The 13,574-nt window shown below is 43.4% G+C and overlaps 1 protein-coding gene across 1 annotated transcript in view; it reads left to right on the forward strand.

Annotated features, from left to right (window-relative positions):
- DDAH1 (dimethylarginine dimethylaminohydrolase 1) overlaps positions 1-13,574 on the forward strand; it is a 54,797-nt gene that overhangs the window by 39,860 nt on the left and 1,363 nt on the right. Inside the window, exons 2-4 of the mRNA XM_088526017.1 lie at positions 1,323-1,422; positions 2,596-2,669; positions 3,288-3,407. Of these exons, the coding sequence (XP_088382143.1) occupies positions 1,323-1,422; positions 2,596-2,669; positions 3,288-3,407 (294 nt within the window). The remainder of the gene's footprint in view (positions 1-1,322; positions 1,423-2,595; positions 2,670-3,287; positions 3,408-13,574) is intronic.

Here is a 13,574-nt window from a genome sequence, read left to right on the forward strand (position 1 = left end):
GCCCTCAGGGGGGAAATGCCAGGAGATGAGGGGGGATTTCCTGTAGGAAGGATGTGGTCTCTGTGTCTTGGATAGCTGGTTAGTCAAGTTCCCTGTTGCAGCATAACCCATCAGCGTTGTCTGGGTGCCACCTGCCTTCTCCCCATTAAACTTTGACCTGAGGCACCTGGTTGGCCATGTGGTTGGTCTAGGCTTTTCCATCAGTGGAGTGTGAGAAGGGGGCACAGAGAAAGAGGCACCTCCAGAGAGCAAGCTGTATCTTAGATGATGGTGTGCCTAGTGTATCTCTTACCTTTCCCCATCAGCTGTCCTTGTCATCCACAGGAGCAGCCTCATTTCAGCTCTAGAACCTTGGCTCCAGATATGCATAGGACAACACAAGTTCCATAAAGCTCCGTTGTGGAAATGATCAGGAAACACGGGCATAGTTGTATGATGTCTGCCCCCCAGCTTACTCCAGTTCTGAAAAGGCCATGCCAGTGAAAGCATGTGCTGCTAGTGCCCCAAGACTGCTGCAGCCCCTGGGAAGGCTGTGCCACCATCACATCTCCTTTCTGTGCTCTCCTATGCACAGGCTGGGGCTGGTAGAGTCACTGCTCTTGTCATGCACCAGGAGACAAGCTCCTGTCACCCAAATCAGCTTCCTGGGGTTCTTGTAGAAATGCTACAAGGACTGTGTGAAATAGATGAAGGGCCTGCGGGGTATGCAAAGATTAGAGCTAACAGGCCCTCGTGTGTCTTCTGTGTTCATTAATACTTGTTAGGTAGCTCTAGTTTAACACAGCAGTGAGGCTCCAGTGAGCACAAAGCTGCTCCTGTGTGTGATCAGAGGTCTCGTGTTCTGGTGGAAGAGGTCGTATTTATTTTGACACCCTATGAGTTGCAGTCATTAGCTTTCTGTGAGTGATTTGTCGCGTGCAGACACCACTTTTGGATAACAAGGCACCAAGATGGCAAGAGTGACAGATGACATGATGCTCTGTGGAGACAGCTTCTGCACTGAACATCCTTAGCAGCCTCTTACTGAGAGAGGAGGTCATAACAAAGTAGAATTCCCTGGCTCTGATACATAGACTCTGCTTTAAACCTTTTATCGGGAAAGGTCTTGGGAACGCCCTGTCTGCCTGCCACATGTATGGGGCTCTGGAGAGGGTCTGGGCACTGCGAAGTGCTGGGACACAAAGGACTCTGCCATCCATCTGGCTGAAGATGTGTCTATTGACTAACATTTTTATTGAAGATATTCATTTCAGTTAAGCTTTTTGGTAAGTTTTTCAAAAGTACAGATCAAGTAATAGTCTCAACAACTTTCTTTTAAACAGGTTGAAGCCATGAAGAGAGTACTAGAAAGTCTTAACCTCAATATGGTAGAGATGGTAGATGAAAATGCAACCTTGGATGGTGGAGACGTCTTATTTACAGGTACAGGGATAGTGAATTTTCTGTTTATGTTTTCTGGTGGCCTAGAAACTGCCTGTTATTTGTTGACTGCTTAATAAACTGTCATTTGTGTAGTCTGTTAAATCAATTGTTTACTGAACATCAGGTAGGTAGCTGACATGAATTTTCATCGCAACACTCAATATCCTGACTAATGTCTGAGTAAATGAACTAGCAACACAGTACAAAGAACAGTGCTGTGCATACAAATTTTATTTTAGCTTGTAAAGTGCCAATAAGTAGTCAACTGGCTGCAGTTGTTTCATATTTCCTTTTACCAGCAGCTACATTCACACAGGCTCATTTTCAGGAATTCTGAATGCTTGATCCAGACAATTGCCACTGCTTCAATGAATTGCATACAAAAAAATTGCATTTTTAGTTTATGGCAAAAGTGGTGGTGTTGCCTGCCAGATGTCATGTGTTAAACAACTTATGTGCGTGGCTGACTTCAAAAGTGAAGATACTGGCTGTGTTATTTATGTCATTAAACCCATTTGGCATTTTTTCACATTGGCTGCATATACATTTGCTCCCTGCCTGTGCTGAATGAGTCTGTTTATTTTGATCAGCATCAAAGTAGACACTTAATTCACAAAGAGGAAAGAAGGCCCTCAAAAGAGGCAAACAGAAAAAGGCGGCTTTTCTAGCATGTTGCAGGTCCAGCGTTGGTTTCCTCTGCAGCTCGAGGATGCTGCATCTGCACAGCTGCCTTGGAGAGCAGAGGAGGCCCCACGGGGAGCAGGAAATGGTCAGTCAGTTCCCTACTAATCTAGCCCAGCTACTCACTGCCCTTACTCAGTGACCACTGCAGAGCTTTAGAAGGGGAAGCTATTTATGTTTCTAACAAAATGCTGATTCTGGAAAAGGATAATCAGTTTAAATACCAGCTCACAATTATAAGTTGCATAATTTTAAGATGAATTTTCAGTCTTATTACTCAACTTGAGCAAAGAAAGAAAATTACATCCATAAATGACTCTCTAAAAATGTCTCTAAAGCTGTCCTGTTTTTAAAATGTGCATTGCATGTTCTGGTGAAGGCACTGATGATGTGATTTAAAAAAAAAAAAAAAAAAAAAAGAAAGAAAAGAAAAAGAAAGAAGGGAAAATGCGGTAATTGTTTTGTCCTCCAGTGTCATTTTTTTTATTTCAGGCAGAGAATTTTTTGTGGGTCTGTCCAAGCGGACGAATCAACGTGGAGCAGAAATTCTGGCTGACACATTTAAGGTTTGTAGATTTGTTCATGTTACAGGAAATGTAAGCTATGATCTACTGAACCAATTTAAGAATTATACTGGCTGAGATGTTTGGTAACAATAACTTGAAGTTTTAAGTGATTTATTTAGGACTTATTTAATAAAAAAATAGCCCACCTTCCTGAAATTATTTGAAGATCCTTTAACTGACAGAGACTAAAGTTGCATCAGAAATGTGAGGTTGTTGCATGAGAGCAGCTTGGACAGTGAGAGTCTTTGGTCATCTGAGGGCATATCAACATTCATGTTTTAGATCTGAGAAGCTTAACAATATATAGCAACGTGTTCCTATTGCTGGTCCCTGGAGAGATTTAATGTACATAGTGTTTAATTACACATTTTAATGTATTTCTTTACAGTTGCAACAATAGTAATATTTGAAACATGTTCTGGATTTTACTCCAGTGCACAAGACAAGACAAGCTGGTCCAGAGGGGTATGTCATACTTAAACAGTTGACACTGTGCCCTGGGATATGTTGTTGTTGTTAATTTGCAGAGAGTAAAACTAATTACGGAATATCTCAAAATAATTATGGAATTAGGACAATTAAAAATATTTATAGCATCCATTTTTTGTTCCTGTGCAGGATTACGCTGTCTCCACTGTCCCCGTTCATGATTCTTTGCATCTGAAGAGTTTTTGCAGCATGGCTGGACCAAACCTGATTGCTATCGGATCAAGTGAAGCTGCACAAAAAGCTCTTAAGGTAAAGTGTATAAGAATAAATATAAGCATATAAGAAAATCTAAACCACGAATGTTTTTTACCTCTGCTCAAGTATGCTGGAATCTTAAAATAGATATAGATCAATGAATGAGGAAATCATTGCATCTCAGGGATTTTTGTATGTGAAAACCATAAAAATTGTTAATACAAGTCAAGAGAACAGTGATGCTTATTTGGTTTTAGCTACCTACAGTAATTTATAAAATGGATTATACAGGTTACTACTAAAGGTTTTAATGTCTAAAAAGGTGATAATCTGGTGAAAGGAGAGCCTGGAGGAGACAGTAGGTCAGAGCAGCAGGAGATGTTCACTTCAGATGATGCCTTGAGTGAACAGATGAGATGTGATGGCTTTTGAGATGCTGGAGGAAAAATAAAAGGTTCAGCATAAAGATGAAGGTAGATCTGAAGATCTGATCTCTGCTGCAAAGATGACCTGTATCTGATTTTACAGTATAGACTTTAGGCATAAAAACAGGAAATAACTTTGGCAGCAGGGACTAGAGTCCAGGACTGCAAATTTTCAGATTATACTGGTTCTTTCACAAGTGTATGAAACAACAAGTGCAGACTCTGCTCTTTGGTACTACAGGACCCCTCCCGCCCCCACCAACAGGACATGGTTGTTAATGCGTGGAGGAATCCAGCTGTGTGTCCTGTACAGTGAATGGGAAGGAGTAGAAATTGCTCTGTTAAAAAAAAAAAAAAAAAAAAAAACCACTATCTTAAATCGCCTCTTGCTATGATTGTAAAGCATAATTTATTTTAAAGAAGAGCCCTGCTATTCGTGCTTAAGGGTACTGATCAGAATCAGGGAGCTATTGGGCCATGCAGAACTGCTGCAGCAGAAATAATACAACTCTGAAATCCGCATTACATGGCTGCAAAGGGCTTTGAAACTTATCCTGCATATCTCATACACCCCTTTAGCTTCAATAAGCTTCTGGCATTTGTTAATTAAACACATCCTTAAGTGTTTGCAAGCTGGGCAGAGGGTTTTTTTTTTTTTTTTTTTTCTTATGTGGTAACAAACCCAGATTTAAAATGTCGTCAGTCCCCTGCTGATAAAAACCAGTGTCTGAGCTGTGCTCAGCATCTCCCCTGCGGGACACCAGCTGAGTGGGAGAGAGAAGGGCAGCGGCTGGCGAGGCGCAGCCTGGCCGCGGTGCGGGGCCTGCGCAGCGGCTGCCGGAGCAACGCGCTGCGCCCTCGGCCTCGCTTTAAGGAGCCCGTTCAGCTGGACAAGCCGCAGGAGGAACTGCGGTCTTGGAAATCACTGCACAAAGCCCTGGGCGTAGCCCCAAGTGCAGCTCTCCTGTGTTCATCTCTGGGAAATTCACTGCAAATGGCTTTGTTTGAAAAGATCTGATGTTCCCAGTGCCCTAAGACTGATCTAGTCTGCGAGGACAAGTACCACGTGTCCTTCCCTCTGAAATATGCTCTCTCCCAAATATTCAGGCTCAAACTGGAAGCACACTGTGAGCAGCAGCCTGGTAACATTTCTAGATATCCAGACAGGCCTACAAATACTTGTATGCAGTGTTTATAAACACGAGCAAAATTCAAGCACAATACTGCTCACTCAGAGCTGCAATTTGAACTGGAGCCAGTGCTAATCTGAGAACTCTCCCGCATGATTAAAGCCTTTTGCACAGCTCAGCTAATCATGTTGCAATGCTTCAATTTAGCTAATGTAGCCAAAATTATTTTTTGGATAAGCTGATTAAAAGATGTTGGTAACTTGCTGTCAAGTAAATACCATCATTAATAAAGGTACAGTGAGATGCAGATATATTTTGAACAGGAAATTACAATTAACAAGGTAATCTAGCTTTGCCTATTAGTGAATAGTATGTAAAAAGAAAACAGCTATCAGTTTTCAGTAAATTGTAGTGTATTCCTCTGCCTCAGAGGTTTAGCAGTGCATGCTGGACTTAGGTTTGTGTAGCAGTCATACACTTATTGCTTATACACTACAAGTTGAGGTTAGAAACATCTCAGCCTTGTAGCTGTGGTTCTGAGGCACGTGCCCAATCTCACTTTTCACCAGAAACTGGGAGGTTGTATCACATAAAAAGGGGAGCAAAATACAAGGCTTCCAGGAGCATATTCCTTGCTCGGTGTATTGGATCAAAAGCTATTCTAACCAGGAGCTGTTCTTTCAAGATGTGGAATGCTAAATCTTTGCAGAGATGTGTCTTGAAAACAGATAAATAAATAGAGCATCTGCCTCAGAAATGACAGCATTGGTAGTGTTTATCACTAGATTTGTCTAACTTACGAATTTTTGCTTTTTTGACCTGAGTGATTTTTATATTTGTTTGCTTGCCTCTGGAGAAAAGCATGTTGGTCAGTAATAAACAACCTTGTAAAAGAAAAGTTGCAGTAGGATCTTTGTTGAGGTAGTGATACTCACTCTCAAGCTTGCCTGGATTCTACCAGTCTGATGGAGCAATAGCAGTGCTGCATAACCTCCTCCATCACAGGTTTGTATTGCGAAGCCCTCCCTAGAGCTTCTGCTAAGTAATTTGCTTGTGACAGCCCAGAATGCTACTTATCTGTTTGATGTTTGGATGTTTTGTTATTTAAATCTCTTTGTTATTGACATTTTTCATGTCTGCTGTAGAAATCCCATCCTACAAGCAAGGTGATTAAGCTACTTTGAGCACCCATGGTAGTTCAGTTGCTTTCATTTTGTAGTTTTGTAGCATGTCTTGTTAGGCAATAAGTGAACTGTGTCATACTATGCTAATATTTTATATCTGAAATAGCCTTTTTCTCTATTAACAATCTTGTTTGAAATATGGCAGTTTTTCTTCATTGTTCTTAATATTGCAACTCATGCATTGTACAGCTCTTAAAGGATAGAAAAATAATTATCTGGTGCTCAAGTGTAACGGAGCGCAATGGATTGTGAGCTTAATGATATCTATGGTAATGTAAATTCTGCAAGTGGACTATCAAATGACTGCTGGAAGTTTGGGATTTTCGAACTCATAGTAGAAGCTGATGTTAAATCAGAAGTGACATTTTGACCATGAAATCCTCTTCAGGCTCTGGCGAGTACAGAATATCTATTTGAGCTGCAGCTGAAAAGTGGCACAACATGAAACTCTGTGAAAAAGAGAGAGACAAATTAACTACATAAATTACCATTTCCTGCAGTGGATATCAGAGCTGAAGCTTTAACTTCCCTCTGCTGTTTCAGCATGCATTTATGTCTGTTTTGCAGTTAATCCCATTTCTAATTCCATAATTGAATGTTTCCCATGGCTGTTGAGTGGATAAAGCCTAGGATTATTTTTTTTCTGTTCGCTCAGTGAGGCCAGGATTTCCTCCAAACATGTCACCTTTGGGATTTGATCCTGTATTACTGGAGACAGGGGCTTTACCATGAAGGGCACATGCAGCTGGCCCTGCTGGTGCAGGGTCCAGCAGATCCCACTATCCTGTGTTTCCCACATTGAGGGGTGCAGCCTTGGGCCTGCCTGAGATGGCAGCACGGGAACTGGCCGCTGACGTAACCCTGCCGAGGTTTCAGTAGCAAAGGCAAATGCTAAGGAAGAGTATGATGCGAACAGTGATACAGCATCAGTTAGGCAGTTCTTTCTCACTAAAATCTTATAAAGACTGTGTTTGTGTCCTTTGGATACTTGTGAACATTGGTGAAATACAAATACCCTGAAATATCCTTCTCTCACTGTAAAACCCTCTGCTTCCCTTGGTGAGTGAAGGTTTGAGCAGAGGCTGTGAATGACAGAGTTCTCAGTTAAGAAACTTGTTCAGGTTCAAACCCTTCTATGTCATCCTTTGGATAACTCAGCAGCATTCCCATAGGACTTTTGAGCTGTACATGTTGTTCCCTGCTTGGCAACCTCAGATGTTCTCTTGCAAGTGGTACATTTTTTATTAGTAGCAAATGCTTGCTAATGAAGCTGTTCTCTCATCCTCTGGGAAATGAGTTGTGCTTTAGGTACGCTCTGATGTTAATGCTCTCCCGAGCATTAATCCCAGGGTTTTCCCGTAGGATTGTTAATGAAGGCCTAGGTGCTGAGCCAGCTGACCTCACTGCTCGCTGGAGTGATGTGGGGTGCACGGTGCCCAGAGATTGCCGGCTCATCTTGGCAGAGAGCGGAGGCTGTGAAGGAAGGGTCTGGCAGTGGGAAACCTGGCGTGGTCCTCTTGCTGAGGACTGTGACACAGAGAGCACCGATGGCAGGTACGGCCTGAGCTGAGCCTGTGCAGCTGACTGCGTCCAGGGCGCACTCTTCAGGAGCTGAGAATTAGTGAGTAAGTGTTCATTTCAAGGGAAACATCTGGATTTTTACCTGGAAGTAGCTTATTCCTAGCTGCGTTTTTCAGCCTCAGCACATGGGCTTGGGTCGATCCCAAGGAATGAGTGCGGAGGGAGCCGGGCAGCCCGCCGCTGCAGAGCTGTGGCCGCAGAGCACTCGCTGCCCCTGGGCTTGTGACCGTTCCTTTCCTCATCAGAGACCTGCCCTGAAGCAACATGCGGGTGTCGGAGCTCGCTGCAGGTATCCAGCACTCTGACTTCACTAGCCCACGAGATTTCATTATGGTCTAGAAAGCACTGGAATGTGTTGAGTAATGGAACGGTGTGACCTCAGCAAATATTCTCTTTTTTTACCCTCTTCAGTAAAAGGTACCAGTGATGTCATTGCTTTGCCCAGTCCTTGACCCTCCCATTCAGTATCTTATAGTGGGAGTAGAACTGTTCATTCAGCTCCTAAATTATCCCGTGGAGAACACTATTACAAATGCAGCTCAGTGTGCTGTTTTGACAGAGGTCAGGGAGGCTTATCAAAACCCCATCCTGAGGATAAAATAGACAGAAGTCTGTTTCGGGCAACTAGGCCCTTGGCCTGAGTCCAAGGCCCTGGTCAGAGGGCTGCTTTCAGAGACCTAGGAGTGAGCAGTTGTTACAGCCGTGATGGAGTTGCCCCCATTCCTGTGATTTAATGCCTTTTGTTCTTACTATGTCTTTTGCAACTGAAGTCTCTGTGGTGTGCCAGCTTTAAAAAGCAGAATACTGTTTTCCTCCACTAGAGCAGAGTTAGAGCGCCAGCATGAAAGCCAAGGAATTCCTAGCTCAGTACCACAAAAGCTGCTTCAGAATAGGCACCTAAGTGAAAACTTGGTATATCCTGTATTCCTAGAAAGCAGCCCATACCCCCTGGGCTGTATGAACAGGCTCTTTGCACTGTCTGTGAAGAGTCATTCTTTTCTAGTAACACAGAAGTTTGCGTGAACACATTGTCTCTCCTTCCGTTGCCTCTGCTTATTCCCTGCATGAAGTCATAATCCTCTGTTTATGGTATGACAAAGGGTTGCTACGGGCATTATTGCTAATATTAACAAGCAGAGAGGATGACTTCAGGTGGGGAGTGAGCAGAAAGTGCAGATGAGCACTGGCTTTTGCGTGGTGCAGCAACAGAGGAGGAGGTCAGTGGGATCCAGAGAATAATTGACGCTTGCTCTGAAATATATTTTTTTAAAAATTCCATGAGACATTTGCTGCTCTCCACCTTACAGATAGGAAAATTAGTTGATTTATAAAATTCTGTACATTTTCCTTTAGCGTATACTTGTTTGCGCTGGCTCAGATCCTATGAGATATTGCATACTTTTAGCTCCCCCTGATTTTCCATTACTTTATGAATAAGGGATGTCAGCATCTCAGAGATCACAGATCCTCACTGAATACCAGATCACATGGTACTTTAAAAAGGCATGTAGTTGGTTTTGTTTGTTTGTTTTTTAATTGAGTTAGATATATTGAACTTGTTACAGCCACTATCAGTGGTGTTCAGTTTGCCTATACGGAGTAGAATCTAGTCTTTGGGGAATATACAGATAAAAAGGATAGCAATTTATAGAATAAAACTGTTGTGTTAGGATTTTGTTGTTGTTGTTTTAAAGACAAGGAATGTCCCTGTAAGTACTGGTAAGGCTGTCAGGAGCTAAGAACAGGCTGACTGCGGGTAGTTTGTGCCCGGGACCGCCTGGCTGGCAGCAGCCCTGGGCACGAGCTGCCCCGCGCTGCAGCGGGCGCCGCTGGCGGGCAGGGGCAGCGTGGCCGGAACGCGCGGCGGGTCGGAGGGGCCGAGCAGCGCCTGGATGCGGCTGCAAACGGTGCTCCCAGGGAGGTGAAGCGAAGGGAGTCGGCAGGGCAGAGGTTTCCTGAGGAACTGTGTTCTGGAAAACGTGACAGAGAGGGTGTAGTAGGGGAGAATAAACCCCAGATCGCAGCTGTTGAGAACTCGAGATGAGGGAAGGCAAGCAGCGCTCCTGCTGCCTGCTGCCTAAGACACAGGGCATATTGGGCCTGGCAGATTGGGGACATCCTGCTTTAGAGCAGATGCCCGGGCAGGTGTAAAATACAGCAGTTCTCCTGTACCTAGCTTTGCATCCATAGGATTCTGTTTTATTCCGTATCCCTAGGAGAGGGCTCTCCACCTGGTAAGAAAGCGTAAATCATTTCTGCTGTGATTTTATGACCTGGCCCCTTCCTATTGATTTGGTGCCGCTGTCCTCTCTGCTGCCTGTGCATGTTACTGCGATGTCACTGCTGATAGACCCTGGCATTCAGGCGAGACCGCTGCTGTTTCCAGCCCTGCTCTGCTCTCCCTTCTGGGCAGCCTGGTCACTTGTTTTTGGTCGCTGTTCCCACTACTGCGCTTCAGGGAAACTCTGAAATGCTGTTGAGTAACATGGTTTGTGTAGCAGGCCTGCTGCTGCGGCCGGGTGCATAACTGTGTCATCTCTCCAGCCCGCTCTCTCTGTCCTGCATTTTGCTGCGCTGGATCTAGGGCTGCTGCTTTTCGTCCCCAGTGTTAACTGTTACTTCAAATTTGAAGAAGCGAAGCAGCAGCTTAGGAAACAGAGACAGCGAAATAAAACAGTGAAGGAAATTCAGCATGAATAAATGTACAGTGATGTGCCGCAGGGAGCAGGGGAGAATGGCAGTGTGAGCTTCACGTGTGAAATGACATGTTCTGAGTGACTATTGCCACGGAAATAGGATCCTGGGCTTGTTGAAACTGTCGATTCAGTAGTGGTCAGAAAAGTAAATGTGGATCATTGTTATATCCCTGCATAAAGCCGTGATGCATCTGTATGTTGAATGTTGCCTGCACTTTGCATGCCCAATCCTTTCACTGAGGTGAGGAGAAGAGAGAGGGCAGAACTGGAAAGTTTCAGAAAAGGGTGTTAAATATGACCAGTGACTTGGAACAGTTTGCTAAAGGGGACAAACTAAGCAAGCAGTGTTCATTTTTGTGTTGAGGAAGAACATTCACTGTGTATCTGGTTTTGCTGTTGGATATAGTAAGGTGCATTGTAGGTATGGTGGTTTTGGTAGCTCTGTGCTGTACTAAAATGTATGTGAATAGGTCCCAGATGTCAGCGGGACTCACACTAGGGCCTCCCTCAGGCACAGGGAAAATCTTTACCTAAGCTTGGCCTGTTTTAAAAGTACATGTGGTCATCTTAACTCTGTTAATGATAATAGGCCCTAAACACATGCACATTTTTCCTGCATGCATAATGCTGCTTCATATTTAGGATTATTTAGCTTATCCATTACCTCAGTTGTCTGAGGACACACTATAAAAAGCTACAGAAAGGCATTTTAGGCTGGCTATGTGAATGACTTCAACGTAAGGAAAGCATGACTAAGGGCTGAGAGAATGTGCAGAAAATTACTCTCTTCAGGCTGAAGAAAATTCCCAGAAAAACTAAGCATGCGGGAAATGCCTGGCTGTTAACATAGCTGGTCATACAATGTTTGTGGGCAGAAAGCCAACCCTGCACAAACTTATTGTGCAAGTACTATCGTCTTGGTAAATTTGTTACTTCCAAAAATATATTTTTTAAGGGACCACATCTCATGGAAAATACAGAGAACTTTGCTTTTACCCCTTTCCCTGCCCTCAAGACCCTTATCTGACCGTGCACATATGCTTAGTGACTTTATATAATAGGAACATGGAAAATACCCTAAGTCTTTAAAGCAACCTGATTAGCAGGTCCCAATGTATATCTGCTGCATTCATGGTCTCCTATGGAGCAAGTTTAGGGTGTCATTGCCTATGCGTTTTCTCAGAAAAGTGTTTTGGGAAATGCTCCTTCAGCATGTAGACATAGCTATAACGGAGATCAAAGCCTGCAAATGTCATTTGCTTCTTACTTCGCAGTAAGGAGAGTAATTTGTTTTGTCCTATTCCCAGTTACTAACAAGTGGTCTCTTGCAGTGCTGCTCCAGATCACTGAAATCCTATTCCCATCATTACAGCTGTGTGCTACAGCTCTCGTGTTTGCTTGTTTTCCTCTTTTAATCTCTTCATTTGCTTTTGGATTATTTCTGTCAACACTTCTGTGCTTTTTAATCTTGAAAACAGTCGTTCTAATATGCCCTTGAGAGCCACCCTTCTAACGCGCCCTCTCCACCTTCGTGAGCGGGTTTGTTCCCAGCTGGCACAGACACTCGTTCTTCGCCTCTCCTCACTAGTTGTACACTTACGTGGAGCATTTCGCAGAATGAAGGAACAAGGGACATTGTTTGACATTCTGTTTAAGAATTCATTTATGATTTCTTGAGGAAATGTTTCTTAGTGAATCATGGTGCACTGCTGGTAAATGAACCTACAATAGCAGGATTCTGTTACCAAAAAGGGCTGAAGAAAGCACAACTGTTTGGGACCTCAGTGAGATACACTCACTGTATTGCTCTACTGATGCCTGCATTTCTGTGCAGATTCAAGAAAAGACATTTCCCTAACTAAGAAGTAAAAGACTTAAAAGTTTACTTCGGGCAGGAAAGAGAAGCTGGAGGTGAGGACAACTCTGCTGTCACTGGTTCCTCTGAGTGCAGGCATGTGGTGCTAGATGTTTGCAAGAGAAGAGAGAATTTAAAAAATAGATCATGGCAACACAATAGAAAGAAGCTAAGTTTATAAATAGGGAAGTTGAACACGATGAGTGCTGTAATAAAAGTATATCCGGCAAAGTGCAGGTGCTGGGATTTTCCCCCGCAATACCCGTTAACCTTTTACAGAGGTAGATATGAAACTCTCCTGAATCTTCAAGGCCACAACTCATTAAAAAAACAAGAAATGACAATCTGATAACACTTCCTCAGGAATGCCTGGCATTTTTCATGGCAAGTTTCGTGTTCTTCACGGGATGTGGGTGACTCAGGCTACAACGTGCAAAAGGTATCCAGACCTATAAAGGAATTATTGCAGGGGTGTGGAAGGGTGAGCAGCTTTATTACTTCAGAGCGTGCTGTAGCTCTTCTCAATAATTCATTTCCGTGTAGCGTTCATGTGTGAGTAGTAGTGAAAATTACCTTACAAATAACTCAAAAGTAAACTTAACTGGGTCTAAGATCAAATTCTGCTGTCTGCTATGTGATGCAAGTCTCTGGGGTTTATATCAGTTCATCTGCAAAGGTAACATAGTCCAAGATTTTGTTTAAAAAACACTTATATAGTATATTTAAACAAAATATTACTGTATTTTAACTGATAAAACTTTCCTTTGATTTGCATCTTTGCAGTATGTGTAAAAATGTAAGAGGGTTAGGACCCTCTAACAAAGCACTTGAATATGCTTAGGTTTTTAGGTAAAGCCAAAGTTTGGGATTTTGAGCTTTGTTCACTTCTACATTATTCTAGGAGTCTGTCAGAGGGAAGCTGACGTAAAGCCTGTGTGGTACAATGGGGAGTCAGGCTTGTTGTCTCCAGGCTTTTTCCATCCTTAGTAAAAAAGTTGGGCCTAATCCAAAAGTTGAGATCTCAGGCCTCTTGTATGCTGGGACTGTCTTGGAAATTCTAGCTAGGATCTGAATCTGTTTATGAGTCCAAACTTCAGAAAACCTCCAGCTCTGCTTTCGGACAAGGTTATTGTGCCGTCCCTGGAAGGGGGATTAGCTGCCTCCTCCCTGCCCGGCCCAGGTGCTCCGTGAAAGGGCGACTGCTCAGGAAGCAGAAAGGGGGCCCTCAAAAGAAGGAAGAATGGGCTGCTATCCAGGCCGGGAACTGTTCCTGTCCTGTTTATGCTAATTCACACTCATTTTATAAACACTGAGCGACGGCTGCTTTTTTCAAAGGTGCTGAGCACCTCT

The sequence above is a fragment of the Tinamus guttatus genome, unplaced genomic scaffold (assembly GCF_059628265.1).
Source record: "Tinamus guttatus ecotype Peru unplaced genomic scaffold, ASM5962826v1 Tinamus_guttatus_pri_ptg000242l, whole genome shotgun sequence".
In the NCBI taxonomy this organism is placed as follows: Eukaryota; Metazoa; Chordata; class Aves; order Tinamiformes; family Tinamidae; genus Tinamus; species Tinamus guttatus.